At 34.7% G+C, this 21,762-nt stretch overlaps 3 protein-coding genes across 4 annotated transcripts; 2 read left to right on the forward strand and 1 right to left on the reverse strand.

The window, feature by feature from the left end:
• The first annotated feature begins 6,638 nt into the window (after positions 1-6,638).
• Positions 6,639-15,679, forward strand: LOC129755628 (uncharacterized). The gene is made up of 3 exons (XM_055752216.1): positions 6,639-7,056; positions 15,138-15,223; positions 15,292-15,679. Exons 1-3 carry the CDS (start codon positions 7,027-7,029, stop codon positions 15,407-15,409), a joined length of 234 nt encoding a protein of 77 aa, XP_055608191.1. The 5' UTR covers positions 6,639-7,026; the 3' UTR covers positions 15,410-15,679.
• On the reverse strand, positions 15,633-17,814 carry LOC129755627 (U6 snRNA-associated Sm-like protein LSm6). Its single transcript, XM_055752215.1, has 2 exons — positions 17,754-17,814; positions 15,633-15,957 (listed from the first exon to the last, which is right to left on the reverse strand). The coding sequence occupies exon 2, from the start codon at positions 15,953-15,955 to the stop codon at positions 15,716-15,718; it is 240 nt and encodes a 79-aa protein (XP_055608190.1). The 5' UTR covers positions 15,956-15,957; positions 17,754-17,814; the 3' UTR covers positions 15,633-15,715.
• An 863-nt stretch (positions 17,815-18,677) lies between these two features.
• LOC129754861 (charged multivesicular body protein 4b) lies at positions 18,678-21,055 on the forward strand. Of its 2 annotated transcripts, none has more exons than XM_055751099.1 (5): positions 18,678-18,836; positions 18,906-19,135; positions 19,786-19,963; positions 20,035-20,294; positions 20,361-21,055. In XM_055751099.1, the coding sequence occupies exons 2-5, from the start codon at positions 18,955-18,957 to the stop codon at positions 20,420-20,422; spliced, it is 681 nt and encodes a 226-aa protein (XP_055607074.1). In that variant the 5' UTR covers positions 18,678-18,836; positions 18,906-18,954; the 3' UTR covers positions 20,423-21,055. The 2 variants fall into 2 exon arrangements, with proteins under 2 accessions (XP_055607074.1, XP_055607075.1); XM_055751100.1 differs by having other exon boundaries at positions 18,701-18,836; positions 18,909-19,135.
• The last annotated feature ends 707 nt before the right edge of the window (positions 21,056-21,762 follow it).

Here is a 21,762-nt window from a genome sequence, read left to right on the forward strand (position 1 = left end):
TAAGGAAGGCACTCATTTTCTCCCATATTCCAAAAGATAGAAGTTTGAAAACTATATACACATGAGCGGACATCTGTTTTATATTCGTTAGAGCAACTTTTCTGTTAATGTCTCTTACAGTTTTTGTGAAAATGATTTTATAATAAATGAAGTCAAAATAGCCGATTTCCGATAGGCATTTAACCTGCCTTGATATGGGCATTCAGAACCTGTCTCTTATTCCAATATCTTCTCATCATTTACAACTTTGCCAAAAGCTTGAATTTGTTGAATTTCCGATTTCCAGATAAATAAGAAAGAAAAATCATTAAAATCTTTGTTCACAGAATCTGTACGCACGATAATTAAAGTTCAATATATTTTATCAAAACTGACAAAAACCTTGTTTGAATTTTTAAATTTTTTCGACTCTATATAACAATTTAATTATTTCATGCCATGTGTTAAAAGCGTATTACCCTCAAACTACACTGATTAGATATGTTGAATCTGCAGCCATATCGTCAATCGGCTGTATGCGCTTTAGAGTACCCCAAATGACTCGACATTTGAAAAAGTTTTGCGCTGCAGGCTTAAATTGATTCTAGGCCTAGTACAATGTCTCATGACAAATTTGGGCTAGATCGGATCACGAGAAGGGGTCGCTCAAAGAGCCTAAAGTTTGTATGGAATTTTGAGACCGACCCCTTCGGTCGATTTCTTTTAAAAACGGGGTTTCTTTAAACCTAAACTATGACACATATTTCATCCGAAGACTGCATTTCGATTGGAGTTAAGATAAAAAAGTTATTAAACATCAAAAATGGGGTAACTTTATTCAGGGTGATATTCATCACTGTAAATGCTGCGCCAAAATGTTCGAAGCAGTGTCTCTCATTAAAAGTGATGAATATCACCCTGAAAAAAGTTACCCAATTTTTTAAGTCTCATAACTTTTTATCTTAACTCGAATCGAAATGCAGTCTTCGGATGAAATATTTGTCATAGTATAGGCTTAAAGAAACCCCGTTTTTAAAAGAAATCGGCCGAAGGGGACCAAAGTAATTCATGAAAAACTGGATTTTCATGTTCCTCCCGAACAAAATGTCTCAAAATCCCATACAAACTTTAGCCTCGTTTAGCGACCCCTTCTCGTGATCCGATCTATCCCAAATTTGGCATGAGACATTTAGTGGTATGAATAAGGTTTAGCAATTGCTTCGGTAGCTTTTACTTAGCTCGAAATCAATCAAAGCAAAAGTCCAAAGCATTTGCTTAGTTTGGTATGAATAAACATTTGCTTAGCGGATGTGTACTAAAGTCTTAGAACATAGCTTTTGCTTCGAAAAATAGAGCTATCCAACCAGCAGAATCTGAAGTTTTCTAAAGTAAAATGAAAGAAGACGATCAGAAAATTGAAAAGTACCGTAATCCGGGGTAATATTGATCACTTTTTTCAATATTTTTCGATTATTTTTTCTGTTAAGGGAAATGTGACATGTTTTATATTTTTAAAACCAGTACTGGACTCCTATGAACGTAAAACATGGATGCAGAAATTTGTTGGATCTCTTTAAATTAGATTTAAAAATCGTTTTCGTCGCTGTTCAGAATTTGATGCTTTGGGGTGACATTGATCAGTCTTTATTCTGACGGTTTTAACGCGTTTTCTTTATCATAAAGGATACAAAACACCTTCATAATATTAAAAAATGCAAGTCTATCAATTTAACCTTCATTTTTAACGTTTTATTTCAAAAATATTTATTATCGAAAAAAGAACTAATATGCTGCCTACATTTAGGGGCAAAAATAATTATAATTGCAAAATAGTTAGAGCTTCAAAATACAAATGAAATTTTACCTTCACACATTCCCCTAGGCCTTCCCACTATTTCCATTTTCATTTTTTTCTTCAAAGTTAACGATTTGATAGGGTTCCTATCCATTTTTCCAATACGGGCTTACTCTTGGAAAATGTCTTTATTTTTTAAATATCAAAAATTTATCATTAAATGACTATAAAAATAGCACTATAACTGTTCATACACAAAGAAAAGAAGTTGTTCTTTCACCTTAAACAACCCGTTTGCTTCTAAAAGATTGTTGGAATCATCAGGAGAGCTCTTTGTTTGCGAGCCTTGAAAAAATAGATATTTTAAGATTTTGAAATTAGATTTTTTACTAACAGAAAAAAATTTCAAATACAAACCAAATTTTGAGTATTTGATACTCAATTAATAGGCTTTCAAACGTAGAAAACAGTTTTCAAGAATTCAAACTATAGACTGAGCTATTGATGATAATGTGGAAAAGTTTCATGTTGGTCAAAGTTACCCCGGTGATCAATGTTACCCCGTTTTACGGTACTGCTAAAGTAGCCTTGAAGTCGACGAATCGGGTGGTGGGTGTAAGAACGACCGGATTTTTTTGGTAAATTTGTGTTCGAATGTTGATGTTTAAAGAAAAATGAATACATATTCAAATATTGTCAAACAAAAAATGGCCTAACTTTAATATTTATCATAAGTTCTCCCCCCCCACCCCACCCCCCCATTGTATAAAAAATAGGCAATAGGCGCGCATTTTAATTTAGATATTTTTTCTTAAATCTTAGAATTATATAAAAATGAGAGATCTGTATTATGTTTTAAATTATTACAATTTATTTCTTACTTTGAGCCAATTGGGACTTCTTCCACTATAGCCGGATTTTTTTAATTTGAAATATTTACTAATTGATTTGTTTAATTTCATCTTAGACGAATGATTTTATACAACGACAAGAATATGAAAAAAGTTGGGTTATCACTTCGACTTTTCTTTATCCATGTTGAAAATGCCTTTTTGAATTGTTTTGAAGTGAAATATTGCTAATTTGATAAATTCATAACGTTATTAAAGAATTTTTTATTGGAAAAGTCTGCTACCGAGCATGCTTAGAAAATAGAGCAATTGCTTGGAGATTTGCCGAGCAATTGCTTTAGATTCGAGCTTTATTCATACCAAACTAGCTTGTTCTAAAAGTAAAAGCTCCTGACTGAGAAAACAGCTGTCAAAAAACTTTATTCATAACAACCGAAGCAATTGGTTTAAGCGACTGCTCGACTGCTCGATTTAGTTTAGCAAAAGCAATTATTAGGTTTTTTAGGTATGTTCAATGACCAGATAGTAACGATATGAAATTGGCAATGCAATTGTAGTAGTTTTGCAAGCGCACCTTGGTAAGGAGCATATACATTCTTTATTAAATGATTTGCATTCATAACAAGTTAAGACATGAAAGTTTGTTGATGCTTTTAATTAAATAAGATTTTAAAAGAAAGTATTGAACAGTGCTTATTATCAAAGATCAAAATGGCGAGCAGTTGGTGTATACATTTTTCAAAACAAAAACAAAAAGCTACCCTACCTCAATCCATGATGGCTCTAGATATGGTGATCTCATATGCCAAATCGCCATTCCGCCATATTGAAAAAAGTTTTGACAGCTGGCTGTAGTGTTTACGAAAAAAGGGGTCAAGGGATGCCAGGTGTTAGTGATAAAAAATCAGATGGCAAAAAAGTGTGTGTATGTGCAGAAGCCAATCGTAAACGAAAGATCAAAAGATTTAAAACCGTACTGGGGTTTAGTTTAATTTATTATATTTAAATTGAGTTTTCGGAAAAAGCAATGATATGAGTATATTCAATGAATTAATTTGTATTCTAAACACTTTTTTTTTTTAAATTACAATACAGTTCGGTCTATCCGTATGTTCCGAAAAAGAAAAACTTTTCATTGACCGTTATGATAGAAAGGATCTTAAAGGGTGGAACAAACCACTAAAACCTTAAACCGGATGTTGCTTGCTCCTTCTATATTCTTTTTACCTTATCCAAAGAGCTATTTTGTTTCCCTTTAATCGAAAAGTGTTGGATGAAAATAAACGTAAATCGGTTCTGCTAAAGGAATGCTATAAATTCTGCTATTGATAATTTTCATGATTAAATGATAAACGATTTTATGATTCGAAATTTTATTTTCAAACAACTGTTGCATCATGTAAATACTGCTTAAGCCTTTTTTAATATTAACATATTCAGTTAATCTACCTTCACCACCACCCACGAGCAGCGCTGAGCTGGAGCTTTGCTGCACTTGAGGATGACTAGCAATTGGACAGCATCACCTGCAGAATCCTTCAGGGGCTCAATCCATTCCGGACAATCAACAGTCTGCAGTGGATCGAACTGGTTCCCCAACCCACTCATCGGACTTATCGTCATGCTGCTCAGGCGCCTAACGTTGCGCATATTTTCCTATTTCAGCTCATCGATTCCTTCATTCAAAAGTGCCAAAAACTTCATCTGGTTTTTCCAAATGCTACCCCCCGGATTACTCGATTGGATCTTCTGGAGCAGCGATGGCAACAGACGGGGGTCCTGAAGCAGCTTTTTCATCTAATTTTGTTCTGATTCTATGAATTATATTTGCAAAAATCAAGGCGAAATCTTTGTCTAAGCAATATCTTGATGATTGGAAAAACTTCGTGTTTTACAAAAAATCAGAGCACCTGGCATCCCAGCCAGACAGCAGCCAGCCGAACAGCCAGCTGTCAAATTTCGGCTCCTCCTCCGCATCCAACCCTCGTCTACTTTTTGTCAAACTGAGACCACGATATCTAGAGACATCATGCCTCAATCTGTCTCAGGAAATAAAGCTTAGTTCTTTTAGAAATGGGACAGTTACGAATGCGTGTATTTCAAAAACCTTTCGTTTGATCTAAATACTTTCTATGAAGGAAATGAAGGTAATCTTATGATAATTCATGATAAAATTTAAAAAAATATTTATCGTTTTTTTGTAAGAATAAATTCTACTTTATTCTTGGTTCCTCCCTTCGGCCAGCGCACACTTTTTTCAGTCATGATAATTTTCAGTTTTTCAAACTAATACTTCGTCTAATCTGTATTTTAGGTGGCTACATCCCCCTCCTTCAATTTCTGATACTTTTCGGACCAATACTTCTCTTTTAAAAGAAACTGAGAAAAACGAGTAAATTTTAAATTTTGAAAAAAATTAGGTCGGATAGTACTTTTTACAGGCAACAAAATGCTGTCAAAATTTTGAATGTCCGATTACTAGTAAACGAGCTATTAGCAAAAGAAAGTGTCCCATTTCTGAAAGAACTAAGCTTTACTCTAGAATGGACTGTTATCTTACTCACCCCCATCATAACTGTTAAACATTTTTATATTTACAACTTTAAAACTACAAATTAAAATCAACAAAATAATTTAAAGAAAAACAAAATAAGAATCGTGACAGTAACGACAAACAATTAAAACAAATTGCACCCGTTAAAAAACGGAGATACTTACATATACCGTATTTGTTTATGCGAGTGTTGCACTGGTGCACCACTAGGTGCTGTCAAACTGTTTGTTTATTCGGACAGTGTTGCACTGGTTTTGACCTGGTGTTGCACTGCCATCGGGCGGTGTTGCCCCGAAAATTTTGTCAGTGTTGCGAGAAAGCGTGTGAGTGAGTGAGGTAGCAATACACTGACGACGATTTGTGTTTGTTTTTATCGGGTACGGTGGAACGCTGATCGAGGGGAGAAAACAAATACGGTATTAGTAAATGAACGGAAGGCTTCATTTGTAAGAAAAACTTTTATGGGATTCAAATCAGATTTATTTTCAACCCTTGTAAACTTTAAAAATTCAGATATTGGTTTAAATCTTGGTTTTGAAATACCGTAGAACGGGGTTAGATTGATCACTTTTTGTAAATATTTTTCGATTTTTTTGTTTTCAGTTAAGGGGAATGTGGCATGTTTTATATTTTTGAAACCATTACTGGGCACCTATGAACGTAAAACATGGTTGCAGAAATTTGTTAGACTACTTAAAATCTGATTTAAAATCGATTTCGTCTTTGTTTAGAATTTGATAGAGCGATTTCGATTTTGAAAAATCATGAACATCTGTGTTTTTTTCAATTATACTAAGTCCTTTTTAACTTTTTCTTTATTTTTCGCGACATCTATCAACGATGCAGTTGGCGGACGGTTATTGAAACATTTCCTTTTTTTCGGTTAGCTATAACACAAGCCACATTCGGATAACAAAGATACATAGGAAATATCCAAAATAGTAATTTTTGCAAAAACAAACTTCTCAAAATTTCTTCGAATAATTGACCGAGGGCTTATTGATTGAGGTTTAAGGTTTCGTTAGAGTTTTTTAAATTGGTTTTTAAATTCTGTTATCACGTTGTTTGTGTAAAGAATTAAGAGTAGAATAAATAACCGAAACTCTTATAAAGCCCTCTAAAATTATTCATTGTACATGTATTCTTGTTCATGTACAAAATTCCTAAAGTTCCATAATCCCATAGTGTACCCGCGGCAGCTCGCGTGGCAGACCGTGAAGCGGCAAGTACCACATTCAAAGCTAAGCCAACCCAAAGCCCAACCCCAGTTGCAGACACCCCACTTAGTTATTTTGTAGGTTGATGGAATCATAGGCAAGTATGCGGCCTATTACAACAAGTTGTATGTCTTCGTCTTTCACGCTGCTGCAGCTACTAAGGCTTTCACGCCTCAGAGATCTTGCGCCACCGCCAAGCTGCTGCTGCCGTGATGCGGTCTGCGGTCGTCCGCGCGCGAGCGAGAGTGATCCAGTCTTGCGTCGGAATCCGGACTGAGCAGCAGCCAACGAAACTGCGCATCGCGCACCGGGCCCACGTGATTTCCAGTACGATTTCTACCCGTCGTGATATATCGTGATCGAGCTAGCTCTCTGCAGTCGCTCTCTTACAGGGTTTGTGATCTGTGGTCAGTGTAAGAGTGTGGTCGACCCACTCACTAAAAGGGTACCCAAAAGTGGTTGTCTCCAAGACAGGAGAGAAGGGGTTATTTTCGGTTACGTAACAGACGTCTCGAACGAAAGGGAAAACGGATCTAGAACGACGAACCGCTGCCAACTGGGTGTCCTCCAAGTTTCCTTTGGAGCTCTAGAAGCAACGATTTCTCCCTGCTGCCGGACTAGACCTTAAAGATGAATCGATTCGGAGCAATTTGCTTTGCAGTGAGTATCTTCTTCAGTGATCAACAATTTCTCACCGAGAAATTGCGAAATTCCAGCACGTAAACGGCAAGACTGGTGACGACGTCGACGCGTAAATCAAGCTCTGTGAAATAAGGAAAGTGTTCAGAAAGTTCGGTTTCACTTTCCTCCATTATTGGACTTGGTCGAACCAGCAATGAAGATGAATGAAGTTCGTAGCTATAGTTAAGAATGCACTTCAAGAAAATAGACGAAAGTTGAACATTTTCAGCTTTGTTTAGTTGAGCATAAAATGTGGCACGTTTACTCGGTGGCATTTTTCGCCGAGATTTACGTAATCTTCTTATATCGTCGCATGTATGGTAGCTGGTATAATACCTACCAATTATGCTGTAAGGTATCTGTTCCAACTTACGGTCACTGGTTGTACTTTTCGAGGAAAATTAAAAACAAATTTGGTATCGCGCTACATTCAAACTTTTCAAAATTAAAAATTTTCAGAAAAATTCCATCTCAACCAAAACTAGTAACATTGGACCTATAGTGATGATCAACCACAATGCAATAATGGTTTGGCTAGATTTCAACATACGAATTTTTTTTCTGCAGCAAATCAGCTGTAGCGATGTTAAGCCCCACCGATTAACAATGCGTAATGTTCAGTTTGAACATCATTCAACCTGTTGGCATTGAGGCGTTTGCGCGTTGCTGGAGAAAGATTGAAAAGTGGGTCATAAATTGGCCGCAATTATACTTAACTATTGCATTCGGGGGTAGTTATCGGGGGTTCCCAACCGTTTTATCGTACACGACAACCCATGAGGTTGATTTTGGGAAAATTGGGTGGCATTCAATTTCTTTTTTGTTTTTTCATAAAATAATTACTCATAAACTTGCAAATTCCCTCAAATATGTTTCGGAGGGAGTCTTCACAATCAATTTAAAGATACTTGAAGATTCATCTAAAACTTGGAGTGATCGAGGTGATCATCATCCATCCCTCCTCACACGAAAACACCGGAACTTCTAGAAAAATATAGAACCTTTCCTGATCAGTATAAATAATTTTAAAAATTTTCAACACCGTGGGAATGTTTATCCAACAAAAGAAGTTTGTTGTTGGGGGGATCAATTTTGAAGCGTAGGACTTCTATTGGCAGTCGTCTCTTAACATTGTTATCATCATTAGATATTCAACCTTAAGAAAAAACAATGTTTTATCGCTCATAAATTTTCAGAAGTTTAGATTTATGATTAAATACCACTTTAGTTTTACAATAAACTTTATCGCAAGGGAAACTTTATTACATACCACAAGACTAAATAACTTAATTTCAGTAATTTTTCTGCCACAATTGTCGATTTGTTGTCGGTTTCTTCAATTCCGCTTTCAAAACGGCCTTTATATAGATTCTTCTCTACCTAAACTACGATCATTTTTTTTAATAAATCCAGAACTGGTGTCAGTTATAGACTTATTTGTAAATAGCTATTTTTCATCTAAAAAAAACATGAACTAAAGATTTCTGACTCTACCAAAATAATAGTTTTTACGAAAACTTAGTCCTTGTCCAGGTTTCTCATGTTTTTCTTAGATACTGCTTTAGACAGCTGCTCAAACAGTCAAACAGTGGCCTGCCATTAATATTGATTATTAGATTTACATAATTTGAAACATTCTGCTAAAATAAGGCCGGAACAAATTTCAAATCCTTCTTTTGTCACTCGGAGTTGAAACATCGCGAGGGGGGGGGGGATAATAAAAAATAATGCGAAAAACAAATAAATTGGAATAAATTGCACGAAAGTTCGTATGCAACAAAACTGCATGCTATATCATTGCACAAAACTTATAAATGAAGTAATTTTTTATCGAAAAATTCAATAAAATCTAGGTTAAATATTTCTCATCTTAACAATTTGTTTTTTGGTCTTGTAATCTTTAGGATATTTGGAAATTTGGTCGAAATTTACATGAAATACTTCAAACTTTATTTATTTACCCCTTCGGGATTTTTGGAAATTTCGACAAGAAGGTAAGAAGAAATTGATATTTGTTCCACCCTAATGTGGTTATGTAATGATTGGCATTAATTTTATTCTAATTTTAGTAAACTCCGTCTGAAGGCGGATTGGTTTTAAGAGAGGTTGATAAAATTCAATTTTTGTTTGCTTTTTTTAATTTTTTTATAATGTAACACATATGAAACAGACATGTATAAAATGGCAAAGCAGGCAAAGCAACATTTTTTTTCCATTAATGTAACTCATTACATGTTCGGAGGTGCAAAGAATATAAGAGCTAATTTTTGAGGCGCTGATTCAAAATATTCATTTTTTTTCTATGAGCTCTTTATTCTAAGATAGTTTTTTAACATAGGTATTTATAAATTTATTAAACAAATTTGTGCACTTTTTAGGCACACAAACATTTTGAAAATAAAGTTATTAACTCAATAATCAACCTTTACGAATCTGCAATAAATTTGAGAATTTATGATAAAACAACAATTCCTAAGCTTCCAAATGAACCATTCAGATCTGCAATAGGATGATAGATGAGAAAGATATGAATGAGATAAATTTGCATGTTTTTAAAAGAATGATCCAAAACTTTTGGCCGATACACCATACTAAAAAGGGGTGATCCCAAACTTTTGGACGATAACTTAGATGTCTATTTTATTAGTTAAAAGAACATTCTTAAATTTTTGCACAATTTTTTTATTGTATTTTGAGAAATAAAGAATAAGGATTCTAATGCAACCCTATCCCGAGATGATCGGCTTTGAATATTGAGTGCTAGTTTTTGAAAATGTTCTAACTTTAGATTAAGTTTGAGATACAAAACTAAAACATTAATTTTGAGCAAAATACTCCCGAAATAGCTACTGCTTATTATCTTTCAAATGAGATCGGAATATTTGCAATATGTTTTAAAACGACTGAGATATAAACGATCAAAATTTGCATGTTTTAAGCGGGTGACCCCAAACTTTTGGCCGGCAGTGTATTCAAATTTTTAAAATTGTAGAATTTATTTTTTGGGAGCATTAACTTGACAAAATCTAAATCCTTGATTAAATGAAGGATAGCAAATTGATTTAGCATTCAGTTTTCATGTAGGTTTATTAGTCTATCAGTTATCAATAATCGATATGCCCAAAAACTGATCAACTTTAAAATTTCTACACGCCATATAATCAAATCTAGCGTTGATAAGCAAAATCTGACAATTATTCTTGGTTGTTAATTGGTTTAATTGAAAGTGTGGCGTGCGCAATCCTGATTGGGCAGCCTTAAGTATTGTCTGAAAAAATAATTTTGGATATCGAAATGAAATTCTGCTAGCTTTGCCTTAAAATATGTAAAAAGCACTAAGATATCTGTTTTTCTACATATGAAAAAGAAAGAATTATTTGCCCACAAAGCAAATTTCGAGAAACACACTTTAAAAGTCTAAGTTGAGCAAATTTTGAAATATTTTTTCGAAAAGGTAAATTGTTCAGTTAACCAAAAGTTTGAAGATAGGAATATTGAAATTTGAAATTTTCAAAGAAATTTTTTTATGCAATTTTCTTTGAATTCTTTTTCAAAATCGACATAAGAGATAACGACTGTTAAATTTCCATAAAAACTAAATTATTCACTTTAAATAGATGTAGACTACCAAGTTGATATATTAGATGGTTTTATTTCAAGAAAAAATCTTAAGAGAAGAATAATTTGAACTGAAATCGATCCTTTGTTTTTAGTAAACTTTGATAATTACATCTTGTGATCAAAATTTCTGGATACAAAACGTTTCCACCGTTCCAAATTATTAATTAACCCTCCAAAGCCGTTCGGGTCAATATGACCCGAAGCGCACATTTCAAACATCTTTATCATCATTCCAATATACTGATGAACTGGTAATTTTAACAGACCAAGTATGTTCTATGAAAATAATGATCAAATCAACGCCAAAAAATTAAAATTTGAGTTTTGAAAATCGGTTCATTGGGAAATGAAATACAGCTAAGCAAAGCCAAAATTGGATGTCGTTCTTTTAAAGTAAGATTTTTTTCTATCGGAAGATTAGTCATAGCGGTCAACACTTTCATTGGACCCCAACATATCTATACATTGTCGGATAGATGGATTCTTGACGATTTCAAACATTAATAAAACAGTTAAATACAGAAAAGCTGTCAGAAGTTATGAGTATTTTAAAAATAAAATTGATTTTTCGGACTTTTTACTTTCTGGACCGGTTTCTGATAATGTGGTAATATTTATCAACTTTATTTTTAAATGTTGAGTAATTAGAATAAATTACCTAGACAATGAATATAATATCATCAAAATCGGTTAACATTTGCAGCCAGGAGAACGAAATCAAACTACAGTTCAAATTTCCCCGAAACGGATTTTTAGCGAACGGCTTTGGAAGGTTAAAGACAAAAATAATACTTTTTTATTTAGTTTTTAGTTTCGCAAAATTCATGGTTTCGCCATGTTCACGGTGAATTTTTAATAATCGTGATAAAATCGAAAAATTATTGTATTTTATTTCAGAATTAAATTTTTCGACGGCAATACACAATGAAAAATGAATTGAAGAATTGATAAAAAAAAATAGCACGATTATTCAAAATAATAATAGAAATAATATCAGAATTTGAAAATCAGTTTTCATATCAGCTTTGATTTTGTTTAAAACTTATCTCAAATATTTGCTTTTCAAACGCAAAATGAAATCATTAAATTTCTCTGTAGTAGCCTTCTTTTTTCAAAATTTTTGGTGTCGCACACACGAACAAATCTTAGGGTCAATTTTGAACAGAGATCTTTTGTATTTTTCAATTAACCGCTTCACTACTTTTTTTAATGCCCTTCTATTTTAAAAGAAGATAAGTGGAAACACTATATATTAAGTTCTTTTTTAAACAGCAAGTTTTCTTTAATTCTGAGAAAAAGTTGTAGAAATTTTATTTTTGTTTAATTTTTATCCATTTGTAAAATAGAGAAATTTGGACGAATTTGGACTTTCTTTAGTAGCATAGCATAGCATTGGGTGACTACACACATCTTGAATTGGCTGATACACGAGGTACAACTAAACCAAGCCCAACACTATTTGCTAAAATGAGTATCTGGGTTCAATACTCATTTCAAGTGTTGCTATTGAGAATCAGTGTGGTACCATCATGCACACCGTGACAAGTCAATGTGATCATATAGGGATAATCTAAACAGCGAAATGAACTTTTCAGGTGCAAGAGAACTCATGCGACCCTACTAACAAGGATGCTGTTTCAGATTGGTAGAGGGAAGGATATTTGCGTTTAAAGGAAATCCTACTTTTCAGGTAGGGTTGATGTGTTAAAAATTGTGAAATGTGCACGAATACACAGATAAATAAAAATGGAAAAAGCTCACCAATTTACGGGAAACCTGATGTTGTGGACGGTGTTGCAATGCATGACTATTCCGCCCTGGAATCGCTATCGTGGTTCTTATACCTAGCAATCTCCAGTCCGCTCAAATCTATTCCTGTACGAATATGATCTTTTCTCCTCAATTTCCTATCTTTCGGAACTCCTGTGTTTTGTTATTTGGTACCAGCCCTTTAAAGATCGCGAAATAATTCCAGCGCTGGTCTGCGGAGCCTTTTCTCGTACCCTGGATAACCTCACCATTGTTTGTTCCATTTTCGTATCCCAGTGTAAATAGATCCTTCACCAGCACCCTCTCGGTAAGCAACCAGGATTATCCTTCTTCCAATTTGATGATCTTTGTTACACAAACTATTTCCACCTGGTATTTGATAGATTTTTCAAGTTTTGCACTTATTTGAAACAATTTTCCAGAGAGTAATTTTTTTTACGTCCGGTCACAACTACGGCTTGCTTCGATCCCATATTTAAAGTCTTTCTTTAGTAATGTAAGAAATAATAATAATGTAGGTAATCTATTAAATGTTCTTAACGTTGTGATTTTTTTTAAAGTAAAAGACAATATCTGAATCCAGAATACCTACCTAGGCGAAATTCGAATCCTTGATTAAGTGGAGGCTAAAAAACCTATTCAAAATTAGTTTTTATTTTTCATGTAGGTTGATCCGGTCATCAGTTATCAAAGATTGATTTTACTCAAAACTGCTTAAGTTCAAAACTTTCAAGCGCCGTTTTACCAAAACCAAATTCGGTAGACAAAATTTGAAATAAGATTCGATTCCAGAACGTCAAAATCGTTAATATAACAAAGGAACCAAAAATAATGTTCCTCTGTGTAAAACAAAAAAAAAACCATTATCGTTTATCACAAAAGATCATTGAATCAAATTAAATAATGCTCAATTCAAAATACTTAACAAAATATCACTCAAATTTTTTTAGAGGAAGTTTACTAGAATTATTTACAAATCAACTCTTTTAAATCCCTAAAGGAGAAAACGCCTTCAGATTGATAAATATTAAAAAAAAATGTTTTCTTTACAAATTGTCTCAAAGAAACGTACAGGTGAATTTTCACAAGACCGGTTTAAGCAACTGACTGGAATCTCAAGGGTGTCCGCACACAAAATTGATTCGCAAAATTCAAATTCTCATCCGATTGCCATCAAATTTTCAAGGATTGAAAAATAACTATTAGGTAAACTTCATTTTACCACTTTACTCGTATTTTATTTACAGTCCATACGCAAATGCCCGTACCTTGGCCTTAACCCCGGCCATAAGATTCTGCATAACCTTTGAATCAACCGTTTTTTTTGCATGTGTAAACCCATACTTTCTTCAGTTCCCTGACTGTCTTCACTACCTTAGGTCGTTTAAGAAGGTGTTGCTTCATAATCGCCCAATACTTCTCGATGGGGCGGAGCTCCAGAGTGTTGGTAGGGTTTAACATTTTCGGCACTAAATTGACCTTATTGTCCGCATACCACTTCAGCACGTCTTGAAGTAGTGGCATGAGGTCAAATCCGGCCAGAAGATTGTTGGGACGTTGCGGGCCTTCAGGAGAGGAAGCAGCCGCTTCTGAAGGCACTCTTTCATGTACACCTGGGTCACGAAAGGTGCACTACGCTTCCCGCACGTGCAGATGGCTTGCCCAACCAGGAATTTATTCGCAAATTTGGACATTTTCTGAGTGCGGACATGCTCCGGAACTTATCCTTGGCCGTGAAAAACAGGTTACCGGGGATCTGTTTGAAGTCGGCCTTTACATATGTTTCGTCGTCCATGATGCAGCATTCAACTTTCGTCAGCATGTTGAGGTACAACTTCTTGGCACGAGTTTTGGCGGATTTGTTCTGCTTCTCGTCGCGATTAGGGGCCTTTTGTACCTTGAACGTTCGAAGCCCAGACTAAGTTTTGGCCTTCTGGACAAAACTTCGGCTTGGGTGTAGCTTTTTAGACACATCCCGAACGGAGGCGTTCGGGTTTCGGTTGAAGGCCCCAACTACGCGTTTGTGATTTTTGTTGTTGTACGGAATACTTGTTCCTTCATTCTGGGCTTCCGATCGATGGTCAAACGTTCCTCGAACTGCTTAATCACCTGCGACACCGTGAAATTCGCGATTCCCAACGTTTTAACAATGGAACGATGCGAGAGATCCTTGTTCTCGTGATGAATGCGCAAGATTTTATTACGCACGAGCTGTTCTTTCGACTTCATTTCCGCGAGTTTTGATCATCATAGGACTTTAAAACTTTAAAAGGATTTAAACAATGCACTATGAACTCAATCCATCCAAATTTTCATTAAATTCTACCCAACGGTGAAAAAGTTAGAACAATTTCATAGTGTGGCAATTTCATAGTGGACACCCTTTAGATTAAAACAATTTATTTAGTCAAGTCAAAAACCACCACATTTTAAGAAAAAAAAAATGTCATGATGTTTATCTGAATTTCTCTATAACATTTTGCTTCATAAAAAATTTGTTAAAAATTATTTTATTTTATTTTTATAAATCTTTATTTATTTTCACCATATTAGGTAGAGCCTTGAATTAATATTTTTGTTTTTTGATAATTCACGAAATATCTGATATTGTCATCGTCTTTTAATTATTTCAAATCAGAAAAGATATAAATTTATCTTCATACTTCTAGGTGCTGCTAGGTTTCGTAGCCTTCCTCTGCCAAATAACAGAAGCGACGTTGCAACCGAAGGCTCCAAATTTCCAGTATTTCGAAAGGTAATCTTCAACCCATATGTTTGTCTTCATTAGTTTCCTCATATTCAATTTATATTCTAACATTCTAGACCCAAATACCGATACCCATACTACGACGAAAATGGACGAGGAAAGTTGCTGTACGGTTATGGGGGACCTGAATTGTACCAGTACAAGAGCTACTCGCCGTTGGATGGAATTCACTAAATAATTCGAAAACAAATATAACTTAAGCCTAGATTAACATAAAAAACTCCCATTGTAAATAAAAACGCATTAGATCTAACGAAGCTAGTTTAGAAAATAAAATCCGATGATCGCCCCGAGCGATCATCAACGGCCGGAGAGCAGCAATTTCAAAAGACTACCAGTAGAAACATTAGATTTTTTTTTTTCTTGTTTTCGCAACCAGTCAGAGTAACTAAACCTAGTGTGTGGAATGGAAATGATATTTAATAAATCCTTAGCATTTTTTTTTACTTTAAAAGTATATTTGTTGAGTCCGAACTCCCCTTAAACTCTTCTCTTCTGGGTGGAAATGTAAAGTACGTTGTTACCTCGGATGAAAGCATCGCCGTATTTGTTCTTCAGCTGTCCATTGGCGTATTCTTCGGTCTGATCCAGGGCAATGTTCATGTAACCGTCAAGACAGGCTAGAACGCCACGATAATCGACGCCACTATTCAGCTTCACCACCACCGGACGTCCGTGGATCTGGTTGATGAACTGCGAGAGAGCCTCTTTGCGGGACATTGCTGCAATGATAAGAAAAATTGGTTAATTTTTTTACATCCACATCGATCTGCTGGCCTGAATAGCCTCTCTAGCCTCGAAATTTTCGTTCGGATGAGCTGTAATTGGGCTTCAGAGCTCATCGATACACAAATTTCTTTTTTTCTTGAGTCTGGAGTGAAATTTCGTGAGTCATATCACTCGAGTCGCAGAATAAGCCACAATGTATAGCCATCCATTTTTCGATATATAAACATGAGAGGTGAGTTACCAGTAGAAATTGTTCATTAATAAAAAGAAAATAACTCAAACATTTTGAATGTCCCTTATTGTAGCAAGTAGTTTGAGAAAGCTTATAAGTAAACAGATGCAAATGCCCAATTTAGATTTATGACTCAAAAATCAGATTCCGATTTTAAATTGAGATTACAGTTCCAAATTAAAAATATAGATTCAGGTTTGAGATTACTATTTCGGATTAATTTCAGATTACAGAAATAACCGTTTCTGTTTCTGAGTTTAAGTGATTAAGCTATTAAATTGTTTTGCTTATGGCCAAGTCGGTATCGAATTTTGAATACGGCGAATGCGCCAAGACCTTTGTTTTGAGAAAAACGCATTCCAAGTTTCAGAAAATAAAATCCATTTCCTATTTAGCTGCGTACAATCATTTTCCTAAATAAGTCACTAAAACGCTTTCAAATTGATTTAATTTTATCACCCGATCGATCAATATAGCTTTCCCGTACTTATTACTTCAAAAAATTAATAAATATAACTGTGGGCCCTTTTACCACAGGCTGGTGCTCTCATTTTGTTCATTCGCCAAATTGGAGCGCCCTTTTGAATTGCAGAATGACTGTTCGCCTTTTGGATCACTCATTAAATAAGCAATATTTAAGCAAATTTCGGCTTAAAAGCGGGTCCAAATGATCACATTAACACATTAGCACATTCAACGATCTTATAAATGCTGATTTGTGCTTCTCCTCTTCCTGGGAAAACAAATTTCAAAAACTTCAATGCCCTTTTTCCATCTCGAAATAACTATTGGCCCTTTTGTTCGCGACGAAATTTTGAGGGGAAATGGGCGAATGAACTGTGGGATTACACACGCATAAAAAAAGCTATTCGCCTTATTTAAAAAATGAAATTTAACTTCACTAAAATAAGAAAAATCAAAAGGAGATCATATTTTCGGATGTAAAATAAAGAGTTTAACGCATTTATGTGATTATCTGGATTTGTTTACAGTTGGCGCATTCGCCGTATTCAAAATTCGATACCGAAGTATACTATAAGATGTATTTTTAGCAAACATGAAAATAGGATCAACTGACCCCACTCTCTCTTATTAATATCGGAATTTCATTCTTATCACATTGATAAATATTTAATTTCATAGGTAAAGCTGCTATGAATATTAACGCTCTTATTTTGGATTATTTTCTACATGTATGATACTTGAATTTCTTGATAGTCTTATTAGAATATTTTATAAGATGCATTAATAAAACCAAATCAAATTAGAATGTTTTAAAGTTATATTTAATTTTATTGTAATGTTCTTAAGAAAAATAGAAATAATTGAATTTTTAAGATCGAAAGTAGAACAATCATAGAATTTTTTTAAAATAGGTATTTATTTATGAATTTCCTGCCTCTAATTTTAACAATAAACGTTTCAGATCATTTCGACAAGTTTGTCAGTTTTTGAATCTACTGATGTAAGTCAGTGAAATTCTTTCAATCCAAGATTAGGCTCAATGATTTGTAAATGCATTTTTTAACTATGGCATATTAAAGAAAGATTACTTACTTGCAGTTATAGTGAAATATTCACGAATCCAAGAAAAAATGTTTTTAGCTGATTTTCGAACGCCGCGATTTTTACAGTAGAGGCCTATTGTAAACAAAGCCGGATACCACACGCTGCGTAAAAACTACTTACCCTAAGGTAATACTAAACTATTATTAGTTTATTTTGTGCATGATTACTCAAAATAATAAATGAAAAAAAGTTACAAAAAATCGATTAATACAACTTTTTTTGAATTCACCTGTTTGGATCCTAATTCATACAGCAATTGAACCATCGAAATTGGAACCAATCTAGAGAAAAACTGGCTCTATTTTTCTTTTTCTCGTTTTCTATTAACTGTCAAACGATTTAGAACAACGGCAAATTGGGTCCAAATCTCATCAGTTTTTAACCAATCTTTATACCGGTTCTAAAAAAATGCTGGTATAATTGATCACGGATACGGTTGCTTTGGTTGGTATATGGATCTAAATCGGTTATTTGGACCATGGATAAAGAATGCACTAAACGAAACGCTATGAGAAGTTTAGATTAGATGGCTTTTTATTTAAGATAAATTTCTGTGGAATAATTTTATATTTTTTTTCAAGAACAGTTTCTTTAATAGTTATTCAGTTACTGAACAAACTGTTAACAATTCGAATGATTCGCTTTTTGAAAAATATTTTAAACTCAATTGATTCAACACGGTTTGTTTTGAAAAAAAAAATTGATACCAAACCCTATCCAAAGTATGATAGCGTTGTTTTCATTATTTGTGTAATAGAAATTCACCTGTGTAAATTTAAACCAAAGTGATAACACGTTGGTTGAATAAGTTCCAAGCATTGAAATAGATTTTCTGATCGTGTACAAAATCGATCAACATACTGCTGTCAAAAAATACTCGACCGTTTTCGGCTCTGTTTTGTTTTCCTTTCGCACGAGAATCGACGAAATGACGCATTCGTCATAACTTCAAAGAAAAAAATGGTAGCATCGCAATAGTGGCTAACTTTTCCAACATTTCCGTGTTAATTTTTGGGTGTTAGTCCTTCCGAAACGCTTTAAATATACGTTCCCCGTCTGCCCCGAAGTCGGGTGAGTATTTTGATTGGCTTGGGACTGGGGAAAAGGTTCATTATAACCTATGAAACTTAACTTTTTCAGAAGGCCTTGAGTGATAGCTGCAGAGCCAGGAACAAGTGGTACGAGAGAAATGAGTTTCTTTGGGAAAATGTTTTCCGGCAAAAAGGGCGACCCGGCGCCAACTCCCAGCGAAGCGATCCAGAAGCTGCGGGACATCGAGAATATGCTCACCAAGAAGCAGGAATTCCTGGAGAAGAAGATCGAAGTCGAACTGGACACAGCCCGGAAGAATGGAACCAAAAACAAGAGAGGTGAGTTGAGGGGGGAATGAAAGCGAAAACAAGCGAGGGAACGATTAGAAATTATTTTTATAACAAGAATTTGGTTTATTGCTTGCGTTTGGGGGCACCAATTTTGGGGGTCTCAAGGTCATCATTGATTTTCGCGTGTTTTGGTGGATTTCACCAACTGACCAATCAATTGACGTGATGATTCATCTTGGCAATCAAACAATCGACAATAGCAAGATAAGCATGATGTTTCAAACATTTTCCATTTTTCTTAACATATTGCTCTTAATTTGTTATCTTGATTCACAAAATTATAACTTTCAATTATGTATATCGATAACTTTTGAGCGAATGACTGTTAAACAGTTTTATTGAATGCTAAAGCTTATTTTTTGTTACCTTTTATTGAAATTACAGATGTATAGGTTTGAATATGTAATGTTCAGTTTTATGAAATGTTAAAATCAATGTTTAAAACAAATTAAATTATTTAATTAATAAAAAACAATCTTGTCAATTGTCTTTAAAATTATTAGATATTTTAGAAGCTTAATCATTGCCATCTGGATGGCTTCCTATTTAGGAAATGCAAAACACGAAAAAAAAAATTCCTTGAACTTCAATATTGAGCGTAAAATTGTAGTGATGAATTTATCAACTCTCTTTTCCAGCTGCCCTACAGGCCCTGAAACGAAAGAAGCGATACGAGAAGCAGCTCACGCAGATCGATGGCACCCTATCCACGATCGAGATGCAACGGGAAGCTCTGGAGAATGCCAATACGAACACAGCCGTTCTGACCACCATGAAGAAGGCTTCCGACGCCCTGAAGGCAGCCCACAAAGATATGTACGTTATTCTTGGCGATACCCATCACAAAACAATATTTTTCTCAATTTCATCTTTTTTCCTTTCATCAGGAACATCGACGACGTTCATGAAATGATGGACGACATTGCGGAGCAGAACGATATTGCCAATGAAATCTCCAACGCCGTTTCGTCAGCCGTCGGATTCGGTCAGGACATCGACGAGGACGAACTCGAGAAAGAACTGGAGGAACTGGAACAGGAAGAGCTGGACAAAGAACTGCTCGGGGTACAGCCGGAAACGGACCAGCTACCGGAAGTACCGAACACCGATCTACCGACCAAGGCGAAAGACAAGGAGAAGAAAAAGGGTATGTTGTCGACCATAAACTTTTTTACATTCGAATAAGAAAATCATTTTTTTTTTCATTTTGTAGCAGCAGTCGTGGAAGACGACGACGATCCCGATATGAAGGAGCTCATGTCCTGGGCTAACTAAACTTAACGTTTTCTGTGTCTTTTCGCTAGCAGCATCCCACTCCTAAAGAAGCCAGCAGCGTCGCTAGTAGGTACAGGTTAGCTTTCAAATTCATATATGCACTTAATACACAACAACAATATGTATATGAACAACAAGCCGACTTCTTCAAGCATTGCGAGTCTGCCACTATGAAATCGAGAGAAAAAAAAACAAAATGCTTGAGCAACGGGTTTTTGTAGAGTTGAGAGCGAGCTCGTAAATTTTTCAGTTCCAATATTCGCGTTATTCCGTCAAATTGTTCTCTGTCTGTTTCAATTAGATATTATCTGTCTGTGTTCTGCTTCTAACCGAAAAAAACTAATCATGATTTAGCGCAGAGTTTATTTTCCTATCGTTTATTTAAAGTCTTGAAGTAACCACTATAATAGTAAGAGATTATCCTCGATCATCACCGAGAAAAGAGTCGTGGTCAAACACACACACACACATGATGCTAAATCGGGATGAGTCCTGTGAATGTGACATACCTACAACAAGTTGGGGAATTTTTGGTTAAAGTAAAACGAATCAATACCAAGTTCATAACTGAGTTTAGTTTGAAATGTTTTATAATTTCAAATAATTTATGATATAAATAAACCAAAACAGTGACACACATGAGCATTATGCGTGGAACAGAAAAGAAAGCCTTTAAACATTTTTTATCTTTACTTTTTCATGGATCTGTGTATCCCAATACCAAGTTTTACCAAAGATGCTGGATTCAAGATTTAGTTTGACATCCGCTGTATGTTGCAAATACTCATTTTTTAATGTAAACTTACTCTGAAGTAAAACACAGTGTGACGGAAATTTTGTTCAATAGAAACATCACATTGCTGATGAAGTTAAATTATCTTATTTTAATTCCAATAACAAAAATGAAGGTTTAAAAATGTTGTCTTCAGTCAAAACTAAAATCTCACAATTTTCCGTTGAAAAAAAGCTAACTTATTTCAAAACGACTTAGCAAAATTTTACTGAACATTGTTCATAGAGTGCATGAAAATGTTTTTGGTTGACTGAAATTAAAAACTTCGTTCTCAAAATCTCTTTAATTTGTCGCAAAAATTCCGATTTTTAAAAAAAGACTTACCAATTTTTGCCAACTTTTTGACGAGAATTCGATGGATAACATTTTAATTCTAGATTCTTTTTGATTACAAGCCTAGAATGTGAATAAGAACGTTTAAGTACTGTTAGATATTTAAGTAAGCCATGATTTATGGTTCTAATAAAATGTTACTAGTTGCTAAGAGTTCCCACTGAGCAGTCGCCTTTTACTTTGCTCTAAAAGGTTATGGGCCCAGCCCCATAGC

This window comes from Uranotaenia lowii, chromosome 3 (genome assembly GCF_029784155.1).
Source record: "Uranotaenia lowii strain MFRU-FL chromosome 3, ASM2978415v1, whole genome shotgun sequence".
Taxonomy (NCBI): Eukaryota; Metazoa; Arthropoda; class Insecta; order Diptera; family Culicidae; genus Uranotaenia; species Uranotaenia lowii.

What these genes read in the sequence shown, in the direction of transcription:
- LOC129755627 (XM_055752215.1), bottom strand. Translation starts at nt 15,955, where the DNA reads ATGTCCCGCAAAGAGGCTCTCTCGCAGTTCATCAACCAGATCCACGGA.
- LOC129754861 (XM_055751099.1), top strand. Translation starts at nt 18,955, where the DNA reads ATGAGTTTCTTTGGGAAAATGTTTTCCGGCAAAAAGGGCGACCCGGCG. An exon ending in TGGAACCAAAAACAAGAGAG is followed by an intron (nt 19,136 to 19,785) that starts GTGAGTTGAGGG and finishes TCTCTTTTCCAG; the next exon opens with CTGCCCTACAGGCCCTGAAA. An exon ending in AGACAAGGAGAAGAAAAAGG is followed by an intron (nt 20,295 to 20,360) that starts GTATGTTGTCGA and finishes TTCATTTTGTAG; the next exon opens with CAGCAGTCGTGGAAGACGAC.
- LOC129755628 (XM_055752216.1), top strand. Translation starts at nt 7,027, where the DNA reads ATGAATCGATTCGGAGCAATTTGCTTTGCA. An exon ending in TCGGAGCAATTTGCTTTGCA is followed by an intron (nt 7,057 to 15,137) that starts GTGAGTATCTTC and finishes TCATACTTCTAG; the next exon opens with GTGCTGCTAGGTTTCGTAGC. An exon ending in AATTTCCAGTATTTCGAAAG is followed by an intron (nt 15,224 to 15,291) that starts GTAATCTTCAAC and finishes CTAACATTCTAG; the next exon opens with ACCCAAATACCGATACCCAT.